This window comes from Pogoniulus pusillus, chromosome 32 (genome assembly GCF_015220805.1).
Source record: "Pogoniulus pusillus isolate bPogPus1 chromosome 32, bPogPus1.pri, whole genome shotgun sequence".
Classification (NCBI taxonomy): domain Eukaryota; kingdom Metazoa; phylum Chordata; class Aves; order Piciformes; family Lybiidae; genus Pogoniulus; species Pogoniulus pusillus.
This window is the reverse complement of record NC_087295.1, coordinates 7,429,909-7,453,354: the sequence shown is the minus strand read 5'-3', so window position 1 is coordinate 7,453,354 and position 23,446 is coordinate 7,429,909. Positions and strand designations below refer to the sequence as shown.

The 23,446-nt window shown below is 40.5% G+C and overlaps 1 protein-coding gene across 9 annotated transcripts in view; it reads right to left on the bottom strand.

Moving 5' to 3' along the window:
• SUGCT (succinyl-CoA:glutarate-CoA transferase) overlaps positions 1 to 23,446 on the bottom strand; it is a 334,539-nt gene that overhangs the window by 33,345 nt on the left and 277,748 nt on the right. For 8 of the 9 annotated variants that reach the window (XR_010308108.1, XR_010308109.1, XM_064169954.1 and 5 more), the window contains one exon: positions 15,813 to 15,876. The exons of the other annotated variant lie outside the window; for it this stretch is intronic. Coding sequence is in view for 6 of the 8 variants with exons in the window: in XM_064169954.1 (XP_064026024.1) it covers positions 15,813 to 15,876 (64 nt within the window). In the remaining 2 variants the exon portion in view is untranslated. The remainder of the gene's footprint in view (positions 1 to 15,812; positions 15,877 to 23,446) is intronic. 9 annotated transcript variants of the gene reach the window in all.

The window sequence follows — 23,446 nt, the reverse complement described above, 5'->3', positions numbered from 1 at the left end:
TAGCTGTGCTAAGGTAAAAAAACAGAGAGACTGTAGAGTGGAAGGGGATGAAAAGGTGGAATATGTTAGCTGAATAATGTAAAGTAAGGACAACTCACCTGTGCAGTTCTTGTTAACAAGCTCTCCACATCCTCTCCTGTTGCTCTCTGAGCACTCAGACTAATGTGACCTTGAAATCTACCAACAGACGTGTTTACTTTTCAGAGTCTGGTACTCCAGATCTTGTGAAATATACTTTTAGATGTGTCTTAACTCCTGTCACAGTCTTTGCTTGTATGTCCTCCAGCAACCTTAGAGCAGATGCAGAGTAAGCTTGCCTGACCATCAGGACAAGATCCCTTCTATTTTCTGGCTTTGCATTTTTACCAGGGCTGATATTTCACAAAGTTGTTCAATCTCCTATTGTCAGTCAGAAGTATGAGCACTTCAGATTGCTCCTTCTTTGCTCCTTCTTAGGCATACTTGATTGGCTGACAAACAGCTTGGCTCATTTCACACACACCTTTATCTGAAGTCTAAAGTATATTTCAGGCTTGGTTGGCACAGAAGCTGATTTGCTGCTTGCTCTTCAGAGGACTGCCTGAAGCTTACCATCGGAGATGCAGTTTTCAGTCCATAAAATCATTTCTTACTGTATTCTGGAAGATATGTTCTGATCAACGTATCTGCCACAAGCAGCAGCTTTCCTGGGAAGCACCTTATTTTTATATCTCACTGATAAAGTTTTACAAAGAAACAAACCTAAGTACAAATCCACAGCATTGCTCAGGTTCCTTCTAGTGGATTTTGGGCAAACAAGCTAGTTGATTAGCAGTGCTAGCTAGTTCTGAAAAGTGAACTGAGGGAAATGCATTTCCAAAAGGATGGCTTGGTGTTTTCTTTTTATATCCTGTCTTTAAGTAAATGTTCTAGGCTGCTGTTGTGGTTTGACCTCAGCCAGCAACTAAGCACCATATAGTCACTCACTTCTACCATTAGCCCTAGTGGGATGAGGAGGAGAATCCAAAGTAAAAGTTGTGGGCTGAGATCCCAGTTTAATAAATTACAATAACAATAGTAAGAGTTATAACAAGGAAGTTAACAACAAGAGAGAGAAACTAAACCTAAGGGAAGAGAAGTGATGCACAATGCTATTGCTCATCACCTGATGACTGATGCTCAGGCAGTGCCTAAGCAGTAATTCAACCTTCCTGGCCATCTCCCCAAGTTTATATACTGTGCATAATGTCCTGTGGTACAGAATATCCCTTTGACTAGTTCAGATCATTTGTCCTGGCTATGTTTCTTTCCAGTTCACTGTGCACCTGCTCACTGGCAGAGCTTAAGAAAGTGAAAAATCCTGAACTTGGAATAAGCACTACTTAGCAGCAACTAAAACATTCACCATCACACTATTGTCATACTAAATCCAAAGCATAGCACTGGACCATCTACAAGGAAGAAAATGAGCTCTGTCCCAACCAACACCGGGACAGTTGCTTTAGCATTGCTCCTAACCTCCTTCAGAATAAAATAATATTGATTCCCTGCAGAGTCTTAGGAGCAGACCTTGCTTTCTAATTTTCCTTACTGCTTCAAAGACCTTCGATAGTTCTAGGAAAAAAAAATCACCATAGCTAAAAGCAGTTTGGACTCCTTTCCATTCCATTGGACTCCTGGGTCTTGCTGCTGACTTCCAAAATGCCAACTAACAAAGAACACAGATTTTCTTAAGTTCTACATGTCTATGTTCACTCTCTTACTTTGCTGATTACATAGAGACACTGACTGTCTCTTTTGACAGATCATTAATTTTTAGTAGCTCTGTCACCAGCTTCAAGTCACATGTCTGGGAAGCCCTCTCAGCTTCAATTTCCATGAGAACACCTCAGCTGTTGGCCCCACAATAAAAGCATTCGCACCAGGCAACTACCTTCCAAAAGGAGTTGTCAGTGCTGTCATTGGACTTATTTATCACGTGGTAAAACTCAGGTTTTGTCTCACAAAGAGTTAAACAGATAACAGATTACATAGTCTATTATAAGCAGCAACTTCTTCATAATGATGATTTCAGTAGTTGGGCTAAGTGAGGGTCTTCATTTTATTCCAGATTTCCTTCAGCATTAATGAACAAAACTGAATTTTAGTCATTTCACTATATGAAGGCTTATTTCTGACTTCTACTTGAGTTTTGTACATCTGACTCCTTGCAAGCTTACATTTCCTGAAAATGCTTGAGAAACACACAGTGACCATTCTCTCACCTCTATCACACTCAGAAATTATGATCTTGCAACATCTCTTGATTTTCAAGAATCTTCTCTACAGGCTACATTTTCTCTTTGACTTTTAATACCTGCATCACAAATAGTATATTTTAATCCTCCAGATCAAAGTTGCCACTAACCATCCTGGTAGGATCAGGCTACTGATGGCTTCACCATCCAACTGGAGTCAGCTGACTGAGACTTGATAGAACAGCTCTGAAAATGAATGGAATAGTTGGCAGAGACTTCTGCATCCTTTTGTGCAGTAATCCCTGAATCTATGCAAGACAGCCAGAAGACATCTTTCTTTTAACTGTATTCTCTATATTCTCCATCTTTACTACCACTTTTTCAATTTCCTGAGCTGCAATGTGCTGGTCAGAAATTCTTACTATGCTTTCTGCTTTTTATATGCTTTTCCAGGAGCCAAATCATTGTCTTTCTGTCTTCTGAATTGTTTCTCACAATATATACCCTACACCATGACACCTGCATTCCTGGTCAGTTCTACTTCCCAATTTCCTTTAGCTTGACCCTGTGAACTTGTTCTACACTAATAACCTCGTTTTAATATTTTTCATTGACAAGTCAGCTACCCTTGACACTTGAAGAAATTTCTCTTGTTTCTTTCAACAGTTTCTCCTGTATGCTAGAATCATTTGTCCCATGAATGTTTCTATCTCTCATTAAGCAATCTTTTATATCTCCAAAAATACATATGGATGCTGGAGTATGTGATTAAGGCAAGGCACCTATTCCCCCTTCTGTTTCTTGAGTCCAGATGAAAACAGTCACATCCTTCCTAGGGTCACAGTATATCACGTACTTTCATCAGCTGCTACAAAGGTTTAGGTATTCCTAGTACCAACAATGTCTCATTCACTTCTCTTTTTCACCAGGAGTAGTAGGACTGCCTTGTCATACTTTTCTTATCTTTAACCTCCCCAGTCAATACATTACTCGGTACTGTAATGATTAAGAATGATTAAGTAAGGAATTTTTTTGTATGGAAATACAGCTTTCTTAGTGAAGTTACTGTCCCATTGCTGTGCAATACTTCATGGTTTTTCTCTTCAAAGTTCTGAAGTTATTTGTCTTTCAGTAATGTTTTACTCTTGCTGTGAGCCTTGCCCAGCTGACTGTTGTATCACACTGTTTTTTTGTCCATAAGGGTAACAAAAGGAGGATGTCCCACATTTGTAAAGTCCACTGGCACTCTGTTCAGAGAATTACTTGCAGAGATCCTTCAGTTATCATCAACATGCTAGCCACAAAGTACTCTTGGGTGATTTCTCCAAATCTCTTATTCTTCTTAAGGTCAGTGCTCCTTTCTTCCAGCTCCATATATTGCTCAGCAAGTACAAGTTTGAGAAGGCCAGAAAGTAGGAATCTAATGAATTTCTCTATACTGGTAAGGTAACAAAAAACTGCATGACACCAGTGCCACCTCACAACAACTGCTGTCACTACTCCACTGAGGCTGCCTGCTCCCTCTTAAGAATGCAGTCATTCTTAAGACCATTTATTATAAAACAGTTGCAGAGAAAAACATCTTCATACATACACAAAGCACTGGAAGCTGAGCATAAGTCAAACTGAAGAAGAACATTTCTTCTGCAGCAACAAGCCAGAGTTTGTGCCATTGAGGACCTTGAACACTGCAGCCAGAATCACGCAGCCAATGCACAATGTCACTAATTGTTGACAGCCCCTAGGACAAGCAGAATAAAAGGAGGGGGAAATAATCCCCAAAAGATTGCTTTCTTTTGCAGCTATTTGTGCATGAGCTATTCTGCCTGCCCTGTAATTTCTATGACCTCCAAGCCTCCCTAGGATTATGAATACCTATTGTTGACTTAATTGGCAGAATAACCAGAAACATCTGCCAAACAAACCCGGTTTCTTAACCTCTGCTAGTCTTGGACACATTAGGACTGCAGGGGAAAGAATAATGTGGTTTGTCTCTATGAAGAACCCCAGACCAGTTCAGGATGACATTTCCACTGTAGATCAGAGCACTGATATGCAACAAAGATTTCACAAAGTGAAACCTTCTTGCTGTAAGTTGCCTATCTCACATGGCCTGTGGAATATATCCATAATCCTAATGCTGGAATGAAAGGACAAGCTCTGACACAGGGCTGAGGGCTCTGTCTAGGAAAGCAGTTCCAGCCCCATGCCAGACACAAGGACAGGAACAGGCACACCTACAATATGGCATAGGCTGAGACACATCCACATGCTCTGGGACCTTGGCTAGGGGACTGGGAGTCTGGGCTTCATGGGGCTGAGGGCATCCCTAGGATTCTAACAAAAGCAGACGTTATTGCTCACATGCTCTCCTTAAAACATTTATGGCTGTCCACTGTAGAAATACAGTACTGGGAGAGGGGGACCTTCTCTCTGATGGATTATTGCTGTTCTGAGACTTTCATTTTAGTAGGTTTCTCCAAGGAAAACAGCTCCAGTGATTCTAAAAATGTGTAAAAGGAGAAAAAAACCCCACACCTCCATGGGAGGATGAGCAGGTATTGTTCACTTCCATAAAGATCTGCAAGTATTTAGTCGAGGAACACATCCTGCTTCAGGAAGAAGAGGAAAGAAGGAAAGAGAGAAGAGAGAGGAAGGAGAGAAGAGAGAGGAGTTCAGCTGGAAGAGAGCTACAATCACCACCATTTGTGCTAGAGTTCATTGACCTCGTGTCCACCCAAGGAATATTTTCCATTGGCAACTTTAATTTCTCCCAGACAGCACTAATGTGGGCACATGCTAACTGTCTTTTGTGTACTAAAGGAGATCCTTTGGAACAGGACATGCTCCAAGTGCCATAAACGCTGTCTTTTGGATTAAAAGGAATTTATTAATGCTGTTGTGAAGGGATGTTATCCTTACAGCTGTGCTGAGAATTGTTTCCTTTATTACATAGACTAACAGTGCTCTCAGTGAAAGGCTGGCTGAGCAGCAGAGCTCAAAGGGTTGCAGTGAATGAGGCTACATCTGGCTGGTGACCAGTTATCAGAGCTGTTCCTCAGGGATCAAGTGTAGGGCTGTTCTGTTCAATCCTTGTATCATTCCTGTGGAAGCAGGAGTTGAGTGCCTGGCGGTATGTTTGCTTATGATACCGAACTGGCAAGTGCTGTTGACTCTCTCTAGAGACAAGGGGGTTTGCAAAAGGATCTGGATAGGTTGGAGCACTGGGCAGTCATTAGTGTCCTCAGAAAGTGAACTCAAACAAATGCCAGATTTTGCATCTTGGACAGAGTAAAGCCAGGCACAAGTCTAACTTGTGAGAGGAATGACTGGACAGCAGCCTGCAGGAAGTGCCCTGGGGGTGTTGGTTGACAGGAGGCTCAACAGGAATCATCAGTGTGCACCCTGGCAGCCAAGAGGACAAACCATCTCTTGGGATGCATCAAACACATCATAACCAGTTGGTCACAAGAGGAGATTACCATGCTGTATTTAGTGCAGATGCAGCTTCACCATGTGTGTGATTTTGAGCCTCACAATTAAAAAAGGATGTGAAGGTCCTTGAATGCATCCTGAGGAGAACACTAAAGCTGGTGAAGGGAAGCTTTGAACTAGAACATGCAGAAATCTCTCTTTACCAAGAGGGTGGACAGACAGGCTGGAACAGGCTTCCTGGGAAGGTGGTCAATGCCCCATGCCTGTCAGTGTTTAAGAGGCATTTATACAACCTCCTGATTACCATGCTTGAACTTAGTCATCCCTGAAGTGGGATGACTGCAGTGGGTGATTGTTTTAGGTCCTTTCTAGGTAAACTAGTCTAGGCTACCTGCTCCTTTCCCTAACAGTACATGATGAAGAAATCTCTGATGGCATTTCTTCCCAGCCCTGCACTAGGAGAAGGGCATAGAATGGGCAGTCATGTCCCAGCCTAGGCGTCAGTTGTGTCACCTTATGGGAAGGTTACATGTACTTTCTGACAGGGGTGAGAGCTCTGGATCATCTCAAGATAATTTGACCACCTGAACAAATCTGCAGCAGCAAAAGCACAAACCATGGTTTTTAAAAGTCTTCTATGTTCATACAGTGTAGGTGAGTTTCCACAGGATGGCAAAACCCCACATCTCTTACACTAGTAGTGAGGCTCAAAGATTGAGTCCTTGGTCCAAAGCAGGGCAAGATTCTCCACTAAGTAGCTGCAAATCTTTTGGAGGTGAACAATAACTGTTCACTTCCTGTGAACTTTTCCTCCTTGTATTTATTTTTAGTTGTGGCTGAGCTGTTTTCCCTTGGACAAACACGTCAAACCACAAGAGCCTGAGAACAACTGTACTGCATCAGAGAGAAGATTCACCTGGACAACACTTGGTCTACAAAGTGGCCAACCATAAGTGCCCAAAGAGCATATGAACACTGCAAGTCTGCTTCTGCCAGGGTCCTTGAATGCTCATAGCTCTCAGTGTCTGGGACCAGTCTTCCCTGGGATATCTGTGCCCCCATCTCCTGCCAAGGGCTCAGGGGATACGTCCTAGCTCAGCTTGGGGCCTCCAGTCCCTGCCTGAGCTATGTTGTAGGTGTAAGTCCTGAATTAAGTATAAACACATTTTTGCCCAAATTAGAGTCTTTGCCCATAGGTATTGCAAATTAAGTAGCTAAAAGCAGCTATGAAGTGGAAATCAGCTATTATCCCAATATGATGAGCAAACCAATACACAGTTCTTCCTTCCCAAAGCAGTGATTCAAATTCTCTGGTCCCTGGGAGAAGGATTTCTTTCTGGTCATAAGATTGTAATGGTTACACGACTCAAATATAGAAGTAATTTTTGCACTATTAAAGACTCTTCAGGTAGAGGCATTAAGCACTAGAAGACAGAAATTTTCTAAATTATGATTAGGTATCCAATCTTACCTCTTGACTTTTTAAAAAGCCTCTGCAAATGCATCTCCTTAATATCTCCGTGTAATTATCAGTCAATACACCACAAAGCGTACCATGAATTGGGATGCTTCAAATTATTTTACGGTGTATTTAAGTTGATTACTGATCATTACTTCTCACCAATTACAGTAAATTTAGACAAATTAAATTACAAAGCTCCTGAAAATAGAACTCAAGTCTTCAAAACCAAGCTGAGCACTTTTACTGAGGACATGCTTTACTGTAAATAAGACAGCGTTTGTTTAATTTGTTCTTCTTGAGTTTAAAAATCACCCACTATTTCCTCAGGCATTTCTCTTCAGCAATGTAACTGTCACAAATCATCAGAGCAGGTAAATTCTATGGATGTGCCCAATATTTGAGATATTTATTGTTTATAAATAAATAATTATTTCCCTCCCCATGTCTGATACAACAGACAAATAGAATCACAGAATCAAACAGCTTGGAATCATAGAATCAGCCAGGTTGGAAGAGACCTCCAAGATCATCCAGTGCAACCTAGCACCCAGCCCTATTCAGTCAGCTAGACCATGGCACTAAGTGCCTCATCCAGTCTTTTCTTGAACACCTCCAGGGATGGTGACTCCACCACATCCCTGGGCAGCCCATTCCAATGCCATCACTCTCTCTGTGAAGATCAGGTTGCCCAGAACCTTGTCAAGCCTCAACTTGAATATCTCAGGGGATGCCTCGACCACCTGTCTGGGCAACCTGTTCCAGTGTTCCATTACCCTCATGGTAAAGAACTTTTTCCTAACTTCCAATCTAAACCTGTTCTTCTGTAGTTTGAAGCCATTGTCCCTCATTCTACAGGCCTTTGTAAACAGTCTCTCTCTCCATCTTTCTTGTAGGCTCCCCTCAGGTACTGGAAGGCTGCTACTAGGTCTCCCCTGAGCCTTCTCTTCTCCAGGCTCAACAATCCCAGCTCCCTTGCCTGCTCTTGTAGCTGAGGTGTTCCAGCCTCCTGAGCATTTTTGTGGCCCTCCTCTGGACCCACTCCATCAGGTCCATGTCCCTTTTCTATTGAAGGCTCCAGAACTGGATGCAGTACTCAAGGTGAGGTCTCACCAGAGCAAAGTGGCAGAATCACCTCTCTGGATCTGCTGGCCATGCATCTTTTGATGCAGCCCATGATGCCTTTTGCTTTCCAGGCCACAAGTGCACACTGTCTGTTCACGTCCAGCTTCTCATTCAGCAGCACCTCCAAGTCCTTTCCTGCAGGGCTGCTTCCTGTCACCTCCTCCCCCAGCCTGCACTGATAGTAAGGATTGTTCCAACCCAGGTGTAGCACCCTGCACTTACTCTTCTTGAACCAAGATAAGACGTTAGACTTACAGTTTCTACATATGATCTAAATATGACTGAAGCATTTTGATTCACACCTGAGTAAACCCAGGGAAATGAATAACAATCTCTGAAAATACTTTAACAACAGGGGTAATGCTACATCTCACAGCAACTGACTGCAAACATCATCAAAATCAAAACCAAGCAAAAAAAACCCAAATAAACCCACTAAGATCTGAAGATATGTGACAGAAGAATACTGAAAGCAAATGCAAATTCATGGAAATGGCAAGAGATTGCCACATGAGTGGTAGTGGTGGGTGATGCTGCTCTGAGCAATGAACTGCCTAGTGGCAAGAACAATCCCATGCAGAAATACAGGCTGGGCAAGGAGTGGTTTGAGAGCAGTCTCAAGGATAAGGACTTGGGGTGTCAGCTGATGAAAATACTCAACATGAGGCAGCAGGGTGCACTTGCAGCCCAAGCCAGCCGTGTCCAGAGCTGCATCAAAAGAAGTATGATCCCTATATCCTATGGGGGCAGACTGAGAGAGCTGGGACTCTTTGGCCTGGAGAAAAGCAGGTTTTGAGAAGACCTTATAAAAGCCTTCCAGCACCTGAAGAGGGCCGACAAGAAAGCTGGAAAGGGACTTCTGACAATGAATTGAAGTTATAGGATGACAGGGAATGGATTGAAGATTGAGGAAGATAGATTTAGACTAGAGATTAGGAAAAATTCTTCACAGTGAGAGTGGCAAGACATTGGAACAGGCTGCCCAAGGAAGTCGTGAATGACCCCTACCTGGAGGGGTTGGATAAGGCCTTGAGTGATCTGGTCTAGTGGAAGGTGCTCCTGCCCATGGCAAGGGAGTTGGAACTGGATGGTCTCTATGGTCCCTTCCAACGTAAATCATTCTATGCATCTATGAGAGTCTAAATGTCATATTAAAGTAGTAAAAATGACATTGCTTGACTCTTTACACCTAACTGGAAGGAAGGTTCCAAGTTATTTCCACAGTAGCCAACATTTTAAAAGGTTTAAGTCAGAACAACAACTCTTAAGAGGTGAATGTTTTCATCCAGTGGTTTCACCTGTACAGTTGCATTTTACAGAAGTACTTGAAGTATAGGTTAAGATGGTATCATGTGAGCTCTCTTATCTCAATTTTTTGGCTGAAGAAGTGAGAAATATAACTTTGTGAGCTAAGGGCCTTGCCCAGAGTCAGGCAGAAGGTTTGTGATGCACTTTACAACTGCTAATTTTTCCTGTTAATATGCAATACACAGACTGTAATAAAAAAAAAAGACAAGAAATAAATATTGTTGCTCTATAAAACTAGAATGACAGCATGGTTGTTTTAACAAGTTGATGAGACATTTAAAGAAAGAGGCAGATACCTGCTGAAATTTGCATCTCTTGCGGACACCTGAATAAGATAAACTGCAGTCAAATACACATGAAAAGAGCAAATCAGTGACATTCTATGGCCAATGCAGTAAGAAGTCAAGCTACATGATCTAATGGCTGCTGTTGATTATTGTTCAGTCTAGCTTCACAGCAAACAGTTCCAGTTGAATCATTCTCTGCCATTCTTTCCATTCATGGGAAGGCAGGGCTTAGGTCAAGGCAACACGACAGAAACACAAATGAGGATTACCATACTCAGTATCCTAGGGACTAAGTAAAATTGTCTAAATGCTTAAAACATACTTGCACGTTTAATGAAACCAAACTTTTTTTAGCAGACAGTATATTCCCTTTCTTATCCAATAATTATTAAAGATCATAAAGATATACTTACAATTTATGGGTGTTGAAGTAATTTGGCTGTTTTACGATGCACCCGAGGCATGCAGATATATCTTTACAATCACACACCCTGCACTCTGTGAGCACCTGGCTCTGCTTCTTACAGAGGGAGGGTTAAGAGAACACTTTTTACATTACTGTTACTTATAAAGAAAAAGGTGAGAAATGCACTTAAAGAGAACAAACAAACAAACAATAAGTTTAAACAAACCTGAATTCAAATACTGTTGCTGGGAAGCTAATGAATTTATTTGGCCATTCAGTTAATACTTTAACTTTTTTATTTATCCCAATATAACAGCAAGGTGATACCGCTGAGTTTCCATAAGAAACTAAGTCTAAAGGACATCTTAGTATATCTTAGGAAATATGGAGAAAATATAAAGTATTTTCCAGTAGATGGAAGTGTAACTACTAATCAACATTCAGCAAAACTTCAACCACTGTCTCTTTTAGTTGACTGATTATGTACAGAGTGGAAAAATGACCCCACTTATCCATGGGAAAAAAATTCCCCTTCTGATGTGGCAGTGCCAGATCTAGGCACAAAACAGGTGATGCAAGAAAACCTGCTCTGTTTGCCATAACTTCAAAGGAAGACAGAAAAGCTTAGGGTCTGTTGAGAGAAGAGTCCAGCTCGGACACCCTGCACAACAGCCCTGGAGAGCCCCTGCCTGAGTAAACAAACAGTGCCGCTAGTCCCACTTGATACTGCTACTCTGGGCCCAACGGAAAAAACTTCAAGTATTTCTTAATTTTGCCAAACAACTGGAGGCCCAGAACTATGTAAGAGACAGTTGGTTTTTCTTCCTTAAAATATTAACTTTAAAAGTACCAAGTGTGGAACTAAAACCATGCCGGGAGGTATACCACATTTTAAAATATGCAGTAGAGAAATGGTCTGGAAATATCTGACAGAGGAAGGAAAATATGAAAAGGTTTGTTGCTTACATTTTAAAGGAATCTTAAAGGATTCCAAGTTAAAGTATCATTCATTAAAAACACAGCCTAGCCTTTTCTACATAATCCTGAAGCTTATAACATAGTCCTTGCCATTTCCACCATCTCTTTTCTGCTTTTGCAATCAGCATGAATATATTGTTTATATATTTATGAAGATTTTTTTTTCAAGTATTTTGAGGATAGCTAAGTGAGCTGTCATATATCATTTCTGCTGAGTTCCTGCAATGGTCCTGAATTCCTCAAAATTGAAATCAGCTCCGTGAATGTAAAAGACATAAACAGTCAGGCCTGATGACTAAAAAAGGCGAATGAGGTAAGGGTAATGCTGGTGAAGCTGTTTGTCTCCAATGTACCATAAATAGTGAAGTGAAATTAAAATTTTTCAATCAACATCAGTTATGCACATGCATGCACACACACACATATGAAAAAACAGCCTGATGAGAAGCAGACAGGATCAGAAGTTCAAGCAGAGGTTCTTGTGAAACAGAAGAAATAGAGTTGGGAGGGTTTTTTTATGTTGTTTTTGTTGTTGTTCCTCGACTGTGGGATCTTCTAGCTGCAGGAAACGATGGATTGGAGTACAACTTCCTTCATTTCCTGCCAACTTCTCACATGCAGAAATCACTTCTCTCTGCCATGTATCTAGTCCTACTGAAGCTTCTCCCACCACACTTAAATGAGCAAAAAAGTGAAAGCAGGGATCGCCAACAGCTCCCTGTATTGAAATTTATATGTTGGTGTATACACATAGATACCCCACTGGTATTTCCACAACTAGAACTGCTCTTCCTCTTACATGGAGAAAAGAAGTACAAATACATCCAAAATAAACAGAAATACATATTTAAAACAGTAAAGGTTTTCCCAAGAACTTCCTTTCCCTAGACATCAGACTATTTTTCAACTATTAACTAAGATCTGACAAACTGCAAAGAGCGAGTAAGGTGAGACACAGAGAGTGATTTGTCCAAGGCTGAGGAAGAAGTCTGTGGCACAGTAAGGAAATCCTATTAGATTTCTTGCCTCTTTGTCTTGTTTCTTAAAACCATTCTAAGAGATTGATGGCAATTAGTCTCCATGGAACCACGACACCATTTAATGGATCATACAACAGGAAAAGCCTATCTGTGGAAAAGAAAAAACAAACTCTTTCCTGTTTCAGGAGTATATTTGTAACGCACAGTGACAAGAGAAGACCGGAAAAGGAGACATTTCTCCTGAGTGGGTTGATTAATTAATATAGATCATCTGAATTCAGTCCAAGAAATCCATGCCAAGAAGGAATCCTGCACTGCCTTTCCTAACTGACCTTCGACCGGTCCCACAAGCACATCGTCTCAAGGGCACAGAAGGAAATCACCAAGTCAGGTATGAAATTAACCTTTTTGAGCAATAATGACATCCTTGCTGCTGATCTCGGGCCAAAGGACAGAAATATTGGTTATTGGCTCAGGAAATGGGGATGAGGAGAACTTTAAATATAAACATTATCAAAACTAAGAATAGTTGTTTTGTCTGGAAGAGGTGTTTTACATGGTTTCTACAGTTCTATTGTTTCCTGTTTGATGAGAGATGGTTTCAAAGTGCAGGCTTATATCCAAATCCCCAATTTGCTAAGGCTTAGAATCGGTCAGAAATGAGTTTTATGTCACAGAGGTTCCTGATAGTTAATAAATTTTACAAAGGCTGGGTTGTTAGAAACAGCTGAATGCATTGTGCCTCTTTCTTTAAAATATAATAATCAAATTACAAACATTCTTCACTACAAAACACAACTGACTGCTTTTACAAGTCAACACTAGACCCTAGAAAATGCAGAAGTTGGGAATATTAGTAACCAAGTTTTCTAATCCTGATAAAATAGATGAGAATGGAAAAGGTTTGGGCAGATTGCATTGCATCCATAAGCTTTTTCCACACAAACAGTATGGGTTGGTATCCATTTTGCTCCACGCTGCAACTCAGAATGAATCCCTCAGTGCCCCCCAGAAGCCCACATGCTACTGCTCTTCAGAGAAGTCTGTCACTCTCAGGTAACACAGTTCAAGACTAACACAGATGATAAAGTTTCTTGAAATCCTGTCCCTTCACTTAATTGTATCGTCTCTGTGCCATCCAACATCATCTGCAATCTAGCACTCTATAAAACAGCTCTCTGCTATCACTTTTGGCCCTAAAAGGTAGGTTTTTTTGTGCTCTACACTTCATGTTTTATTGAACTAAGCAATTTTTTTTCCAGAGCTCTATGGAAATGACCAACACAACAGAGCTGTGTGAGGAGGTATGAAGGTTAATCACAGAATAAGAACATAATCCAAGTTGGAAAGTACTTCAGGAGCTCTCCAGTTCAAGGTCTTGCTCAAAGCAGGGCCAGGTCTAAGGTCACATCAAGCTGCTCACGGCTTCATCTAGTTGTTTTTCAAAAATCTCCAAGTACAGAGCTGAGCCTCCACTACCTTTGCACAATCTGCTCTACTGCCTGGCTGTCATCATGACCCAAAACACTTCCCAATATCCAGTCTGAATCTCCCATCTCCCATTCAGGCACTGTAACTACTGGGGGGCTGCTGTCAGGCCCCCCTGAAGCTCCCTTTTCCCCAGGCTGTACCAATTCAGCCTCTCCAGTTGAGGTGCTCCAGTTCCTTATCTTCAGAGCCCTGTCCCAAATTAAAGATGATTAAACTGACTTCAGACATAGAACCACAAGTGGTTCAGTAGTACAGCCTTGCAATCAGGTGAAGTAGTCCTGCAAAGAATGAGTGCAGACCAGTGCCAGGCTCCTTCCTGACCTGTCACTAAAAGTGGCCAACCTCATTTACTTCAATTTTGGGCAGAGTAATGGGATGTCTTTCTAGTGATATCAATAGGTCCATTCTGCTCACACTGAATAAGCGTCCTTCACCCTTCCCTCCCCTGTCTCTCCCCTGCTTATCCTCCCATGCCAGTAAAGGAAGGAATTCTCCTTTTCCTGCTCAAATATCCAATAATCATTTCAGCCATCTGCTTCAATACAAGAAACTCTTCATAGAAGCCAATCTAAATGGCAAACCATTAGAGATTAGGATGATTTATTTTAGTTTAGTGCAGTGTCACTGGTTTAATAAAATAAAAAATAACTAAGGATTTGGGAAGTACTATGGCTTACCTATGTAAAAACTCACTCTTTTGCCAATACATTCTATCACTGCTGACAGACATTAGAACATTCCTTTCATCTCCTTCCTCTTCTTGCAGTTTAACCTATCCCCTTAAGGAGTATTTTCTTTCCCTAAGATAGATTATACTCTGTATACAACATGAAAACCTTACACGCTTTCTCTACCATCTGCAAGGCTTATTCTGCCCACTTCTTTAAAAATAATTAAATCAAACCCCTTATTAGTCTTTTCATTTTGGATAAATAAACCAGGATTAGGTTTTTGTTAGAAACTAAAACAAAAGGATTACTATTTCCAGATATGTAAGGATTACTATTTCCAGATATGTGAATCTAAATAGAGAAGCATTTTTTTAATACAATCGACCAAGCATTCAAACCCAGTGGGACCAATGTGGAACACAAACTGTGATAAAGAGCAAATATGAAGCATATACATGCACTCACAAAAAGCAACCCCCTCTACTCCTGCAGAAAACATGATCTAATGTGGGATTGATTTCTTTCAAATAATTCTTTCTGCTTCCCAGTGTGATTCCAGGATGTGCAAATTAAGATAAATTTTATGGGTCAAATTCTTCTTAGATGTGCTCAAGTAAACTGAAATTGATGCTGCATCAGAGGGTGAAATTTTGCAATGGAGGAAGAAGATGTTATAAAAATAGAAGTACCATGGTGCTTTGAATGAGGAAACAATTCTTAGTCTGGCTTGGGAGAGAGAAAAGCACAGAGAAGCAAAGAAGTTGATGCAATAGCTAGTAGGTTATAGAGAAGGCTCAGTTGTCAAAACAACAAACTACAAGGATCTGAATGAGAAGGTTTATATTGGCTCTGGATGAATCTAACTCCTAACATAGCTAACTCTAATGGAAATAAAGCTACATCAGCTTGAAGCTCTGAAGCATTTAGATCTCAAACCAGGAGACACTAGTTTCTTACATCTGTGTTCTTTGAAAACCAAAATTCCTGTTTGAGATTGCATTATTTCAGAGCTTCATATCTAATCTCATTAAACGGAACAATGGGATGAAACCTTCAGAGCAAACTTGTTGGTTGGTTTTTTTTCAAGAGACATGTCTCAAAAAGAAGGTCGTGTAACTTGCAAAATAGACCTAAATCAAAACCAGATTCACATATTCATGTAGAAGATTTAGCAGTAATATTTCTAGCAGTGGGACTTCGCAAATATTATCAAATCCATGTTCATGCTTTATGACAACTGACCGATGAAAACCAGAAGCTATTTTGACACACATTTTAACCCATTTTTCTGCTACTGGAATGACTGTGAGCACAAATGTCTTCCTGGTTAAAGTTTTGTCCATTTGAGTGAAATGTGAAGATGTTTCATGTCCTCAGCTGTGTTCCAGAACTACTCAGGATGTCATGTAGCATTTAATTTCAAGCTCCATTTAGAGAAAAGAATTAAACATCTAACCTGGAACAGCTATCCTTCCAGCTGTTGGATGATTCATTTCCATCACAAGTCCATTGTGCAGCACCTAGAAACAAAAAAGAACCCAAAGATATACGTAATGCTAATAAAAAAAAAATCACTTCCTAACCCCAAGAGAAAAAAAACAGAGAAATATTCCATGTTCTTCCACACACCTGAAAATCCAGGAGAGCTGTAACTGCTTAATCGGTAAAATGAAAGCCCTGATATTGAACACTATTTATGCATCTAAGTAAATGCTCCAGTTACATGTTTAACATAATCTTGAAGCTCTTCTATCCAGCTCTAAGCACAAGAAACTGAACTGCAAGCATGTCCTGCTTCTAATCACCAGCAGACAACTGGTACCAGCATGGAACAAGAATTAAAGCCTCCACTTTCACTTTTAATCTGCTATATGTATGAAGACCTATATGTAATTTATGCTCTCTAGTTGTTTGAGCCTTTTTTTCCCAGTTACTCAGTTGGTTGAGGTTGCAATGGATCACACTGAGAAGCTGCCTTAGTAGCTTTCACAAACACTTAGGAATACACACATCACTGTTGTGCCTGTTCTTTCAAATGAGTATGTCATGCTTCAGCCCCATGTAGCTCTACAATGAATGAATATTCCCCACAATTTCCTCTTCCTTGTTACTAACTCCAACCCAAACACCAGGTATGGCACCAAAATTCTCAACTAACAGAAAATTTAAATCATAATAACAAACTCACTGCTCTACTATTATTAGCAGAATTCTGCATTCAAAGTCAGGAAGTAAACTTTCTCATTTCCTTACCAGCCATCCCTCTAACACTTAATCACCTAATCAGAACTCTTAAGTGTCATTTTGTTATTGAGATATCCTCTGCAAACAAAAAGTCTTTCCTTAACCAGCTATTTTTATATCCATTATATCCACTTCATATATCCATATACCCATTAGACCAGGGTTGAGGCCCCTTCCCTGGAGGTATTCAAGGTGAGGGCTCAACAGGGCTCTGAGCAACCTGGTCTAGCTGAGGATGTCCCTGTTGACCCAGGGACATCCTCAGGGATGCTGATCCCACCATCCTTAGACATGGAGGGTTGGACTAGATAACCCTTGGGGGTCCCTTCCAGCCTGGATCATTTTATGATTGTATGATTCTGTGATTCTAGCAAATCTAGAGTGCCTTGCTACATGTATCACCTGTAGAAAAACAAAGACAAAGACTGTTAAGAGGCCATGTAATCCACCTACTCATTCACCTTGCACCATGAACACCACCAGTAACTTTGGCTATTAATGACAACTGTGGGTCAAATTAGTCCTGAAAATTTCCAGTTAAGGAGATGACAGTTTCCTTGTGTAGTCTGCACTGTAGTCTCTATTTTTAATTGTAGTTTTTTTCTCCTCCTAATACATAATCTAAATACTTCTGCTGTGAATCTTTGGTTTGGTTTTTTCCCTAACTGGACACAGCAAAGCAACCTCTAGTATCTTCATAACTTTTTGTTTTTTTTTCATGTTCTGGAAGATTGCAATCACTTCCTCCCTCAGTCCACTCTTTTCTAGACTAAACAAAACTAATTCCTTTAACCATTCTTTCCAGGTCAAATTTGGTGAACCTTTTATCTGCGTAGAATAGCATGCTTAAAAACCTCCCATTCTTGAACAGGTGGTGTCAAAAGGTCAGGTCAACTTTCTTTTAGCTGACATTTAGAAATCCAGATATTTCTGATAACAGATGCTGGTAGAAGAATGTCTGTTCACTGGTCTAATTGTTTGGAGCTGTACCAAATCATTAGTTCTATTTCTCTTTTGGAAGGTTAATGCCAATTTTGGTAGACATTCTAGTGAGACATTCAGGGTTTGTTTTTTTTTTTCCCTAAATGACAGATTTGGAAAATATAATTGCTTGTTTTAACTCACATTTAGAATCTTTCCAGTTATGCCTTTAATCAGAAAGTATTGAAAGTTTGTCCTTCTTTCTCCAAAACTTACTTCTCACATTTACTTAATTATTGCTGAAAAGAATACAAGAAAACATGCTTATTGGAACTGGAAATCAACAGTGCACTCAGGTGCACATCTTCAGATGATGTAAATTAAAGGCTGAGGGAGCTGGGATTGTTCAGCCTGGAGAGAAGCCTCAGGGGAGACCTTATCACTGTCTACAACTACCTGAAAGGAGGCTGTAGCCAGGTGGGGTTTGTTCTGTTCTCCCAGGCAACCAGTGATAGAATGAGGGGACACAGTCTCAAGCTGTGCCAGGGGATATTTAGGCTGGATGTTTGGAAAAATTTCACACACAGGGTGATTTGCCACTTGAATGGGCTGCCCAGGGAGGTGGTGGAGTCACCATCCCTGGAAGTTTTTAAAAAGAGACTGCGTGTGGTGCCATGGCTTAGTTGATTAGATGGTGTTGGGTGATCGGTTGCACTTGATGATCTCAAAGGTCTTTTCCAACCTCATTAATTCTGTGATGCTGTGAAAGGCTTTACCTAAAACTGGCACCATCTAGTTAAAGCAAAACACACATCTCTCTAGCAGCTTACCCAGAGCTACTCAAAATCCATATGTTTTGGGCCTCCAAATTCTTATTCTGCTAAAGGAACCACATTACTTCTAAAAGGTTTCATTTTTTTAGACTCCAATTTCAATTCCCTTTTCTTTACAGAACAAGCTAAGGTAAACATGCAGCATTTTTGAAGATCACCATATCAATTCTATTCCCTTTCGAAAGTGTCCTTTAAGACACAGTCAAGCTTCTTTTCCCATTTTCATGGTAAGTTTGGTGCTGATTTTCCCTCTCAGAAACATTATTTTCTCAATAACAGCAATTGTCATTACTCTTATCTTCTAAGCCTGTATTGGTATACTCAGTTCTATCTTTTCTTTTGAAGAAAACACACTCCAAGTAATGAACCTGGCCAAAGACTGGGTTTATATCCCACATCAGCAACATTTATGTTTAAAAGAACTGTGTTATTCCCTGTTGCATGTGTTGCTCTATTAGGATTCCAAACAAGAAATTGAAAAAACCAACAACTTCACTGCCTCTGCTTCATGCACATTCTAAAAATAAAGGAAATAAAATTACTGTATCCTAGCCTTTAGGGGAAGCAATGGTCAAATCCATTATCGTTGAGTATCAGGAAAGTCTGAAGGCAAAGTTAAACACACATCTTGAAGGCCCTCTGCTGCCTTGTACTGCTCAAATGGTCATGATCCTTCTGATGTAGTGTTTCTATATCCCTGCTGTATTAATTCCCCTTAGCTCAGCCCAAGTGATGAATCCAGAGGACCATGTAGATAACAACCTTCAGTAGGTCCATTTTTTCCCCATATGGCTGACTTTCCAATCTAGAAATACTATTATTTTATTACCTGTTACCATTTGAGATTCTGAAAATAAAAGTAATGTCTGGGTGGCATTTTACATTGTTTCTAATGAGGTCATTGTAAGGGAATCAGAAACATAGCCTCCTATCTCTCAGTAGCTTTTCCAGGCAATTTCACTTCAGTTGTAGCCATCTTACAAAGAGGCAACCTCTCTTGTCTATCTACTGGTAATGAAAAGAAAACATGACGTCATCCTTGCACAACCTAAGTCAGTAAAACTAATCTCTACATTCTACTGAATGCAATAGAAAACAGGGCTGCTCTGATTTGTGTCATCTCTTAGAACGATTCCTGCACCAACTTCTGCTGCATATTTTTGCTTTTGTATATGCAAAGAGGAATATACACACTTCTCTGTCACAGGAGTGCTGCTGGGAGTTAGACAATGGTTGGACTTAAACGATCTTAAAGGTCTTTTCCAACCATTCTCATGAAAACCCACCTGTTCTGGAACCTCTATTACAAGATGTGCTGGACATGATCAGAGGGTTGGAGCTCCTCTCCTATGAGGACAGGCTGAGAGAATTGGGGTTGTTCAGTTTGGAGAAGGATCCAAGGAAACCTTACTGTGGTCTTTCAATATCTGAAGGGAGACTACAAGAAAGCTGATGAGGGACATTTTAGAGTGTTGGGTAGTGATAGGACTAGGGGGAATGGATTCAAGCTAGAGGAGAGATTTAGATTGGATGCTAGGAAGAAGTTCTTCACCATGAGGGTGGTGAGACATTCAAACAGGTTGCCCAGGGAGGTGCTGGAAGCCCTGGAGGTGAGCTGAATGCTTTTTAAGGTCAGGCTAGATGTGGCTCTGGGCAGCCTGATCTAGTAGAAAGTGTTCCTGCCTACGGCAAGGGGGTTGGAACTGAATGATCTTCGAGGTCACTTCAAACCCTGACAATTCCATGATCCTGTGATTCTATGATTAGTTGCTACAGTTCTATTTTGCAATAATTTATTTTATATGCCTGTGTTACAAAAAGAAAATACAGAAATATCTGAAGTCATTGCATTTTAAACATGTTTAGCCATGACTTTATTCAAACTACAGCAAATAGACCAACTCATATGACTGACTTCTAACCTCAGAGAATAAAAGAATTTAATTTAAAATATACTTCAGCATTATTTTCCCAATACTATATGCAAGGAAATCCACATAGAACCTTGTAAGTAAAGATCTTAGTGTTTTACTTGTGTAATAACCAAGGGTAATTTAATATATTTCATCATACATATTCTCAGTTGTTTCATCATTTCCCCTTAGCTTGTCATGAGAAAAACTATGGAGGATACTTACTTCAGCTGCTATGCAGCTCACTGCAATTCAGCTATAATAATTTCAATGATTAATTTTTCTCTTTTCCCTAACATTGTTAATAATTGTGAGTTAAAAAGGCAGGTAATTTTTTTTTTTTAGCAAAGGCAGAGTTAAAATCCCTTAGCTATCTGCTTTCAAAAGAAGATCAAATAGTAACTCTAGTTAGTACTTGTGTTCTTACCTTGTTCAAAACAATTACTCAATCAATGCTACTTTTATGTGCCAATGTTCATATTATCAGTGGGCACCTTCAGTTCAATCTTGTCATTTTTCTTTCTGTATTTGAGTCTCACTTAAAAGCAGTGACACACAAGGAGGAAAATGAGAATAAAAGGAACCTCAAAAGAAAGATAAATATTGTACAAAAATATAGAAAGAATTCTAAATTTCACCTTCATCTAAGAGACTTCCAAGGCTGAAAATGTTAGATTCAAACAGCAGCATTGCCTCTAACTGCTTGGGACTTCAGATCCATTCTTTACAGGACCATATGGTATGTTACAGTGGTGCAAGACACTTCAGCTTTCACAGATCCTTAAAAAAAAACTGGTGTTTTCTCCATCCCTTAAAGCAGTAACAGACTACTAACATGTATGGTGGCTTTCTTTGGAATTTATGAGTGCCTACTTGTCTGAAAAAAATAAACAGCTAGAAAAACTATCATTGTGCAGGATTATGGCTTTGGGATGTTGAAAGAAATCTATTTTTATCTAGGGCACTCCACAACTTGTAAGAATACCTGATGTTTGATGATGGGCCTTAACTGTAAATATAGTAATTACATATACATATAGATGGGTTATTTCGATCCCATCTGTTACTATATAGCAAAGTAACAAAGTTTTGAAACTTTTGAAACAGACACCTTCCTTGTACCCCTCTAAAAATCACAGAATCAATCAGGGTTGGAAGGGACCACAAGGATCATCCAGTTCCAACCCACCCTGCCATGCCCAAGGACACCCTACCCTAGAGCAGGCTGCCTACAGCCTCATCCAGCCTGGCCTTAAACCACCTCCCTGGGCAACCCATTCCAGGCTCTCACCACTCTCACGCTGAAGAACTTCCTCCTCATGCCCAGTCTGAATCTCCCCACCTTCAGCTTTGCTCCATTCCCCCTGGTCCTGTCACTCCATGAGAGCCTAAAAAGTCCCTCCCTGGCTTTTATGTAGGCTCCCTTCAGATACTGGAAGGCCACAATAAGGTCTGGAACCTCCTCCAGACTGAACAGCCCCAACTCTTTCAGTCTGTTCTCATAGGACAGGTGATTGCTTTAAATGTGTTATTGATGTAGCAGCACCAATAGCAGGTAGGAGAAGCAAAACCATTGTTTCAGGCTTTTTCTACACACAGATATTTGGGTTCTTTGCTACTTGGTGAAGATCTGTCAAATTCTGTACTTATCCTAAGTTTCATTTCATATCATGTTAGGTCAGCTGTAATGTAATTGATTATGCACACAACCTATCATCCATGACAATACAGCCTCCCTTTGTCCTGCCAGAAAGTTTTCAAATGCATTCTAGGCACTACCTAAGAAACATTCAGTTCCCAAATCCCAATTGATTGAGGCATTGGAATCAGAACTGTTGTCAGCCCCACTCCCTGCAAGCTGAAAAAGCTCTGTCCAATGCATTCACAGTGCATATTGTGATACCACTCTCATAGTTTCATCCACAGTTCAGTGAAAAGGATTTTAGGGGCCACAAAGAAAATGATGTAATTGTTTTCTCCAGAGTTTTGTAGCCACAAGATAGGCGGCTGTTGGTAAATGTAATTACTACTTGTACTTCCAAACCACAAGAAAATAATAATACTGGTTTTGCTGTACAGGCTGAACAAAGAGCTATGGCCATAATCACCCCCTAAAGAAGTAAGAGCACGTGTGGCGAACACAGAGCCATACTGGCGTCACAGCCACATCCTAAAAGCATCTCCTTCCAAATAATAAGATGTTAACTCGTTTGAAATTTGGAAAGGACATTAAACGCATCCTTGTCTGATGTCTAGTTCTCCTTGGTCTGGCATTTCTAGAACAATGCTGTGCAGCAGAATATTCTACCTGTTGATATGTGCCATCTCCACCTCCCCTTTTTCCAAAGCCATAGTCTCAGTATTAACTTGCTGATAATGGATTTTGTCCTTTATCACTAATAGCTTGATTCTTCTTTCCAAGCACAGCTTCTACCCTACAGGGCTCACCTGGAGAAGCAAATATCTCTCTGCTGTGTGGGTTGTGTAAGTATTGTATTTGTTAATCACATCTCTCTCCACTTTCCTGCAGCCACCTCTCACACAAAGAGAGAGCAGTGAGAGCACTGCTGGAGCAGTGCATAATTTAAACACAAGTAATGCTCTTTACAAATTGACTGAGTGAAATCAGATCTTTTTGTTTCTGATTGCTTGTTACTTTACTACTTCACTCCCAGCCCCTTATTCTGATGCACTAAATGCTGCAAGCATGTCCAGTCCCTTATGTCCCTGGCATCACATCTATGGTACTAACAGAATACAGGCAAAGAAACTGGAATGTGATGGCTTGGGTGTTCCTCGCCCCCCAAACTTTGGAAATCACCCCAATTAGACTCAGCTGGCTCTGGAAATTGAATGAAGCTTATTATTTACAGCTCAGCACAATATACAAGCAGGTGTTTACAGCACATACAGAAATATACAAGGTAAAAGGTAATACAGAGACACAACAGCCCTCCCCAGGAGGGGCTCCCAACTGCCCTATCACCTTCCCCCTACCCCCTCTCGACCTTACCCTAGTCCCAAGGAAGAATGGATGTTCAGCCAGGGGATTAGGAAGCAAAGTGGATTAAACGAAGAAACGGCAGAGAGGCTAGAGAGAGAGAAATGCAGTAGAAGTAGTGCCTTATCTATATTTTGATTCTATTTCTTATACCTCTCAGCAAGCCTATGAGGGAAGT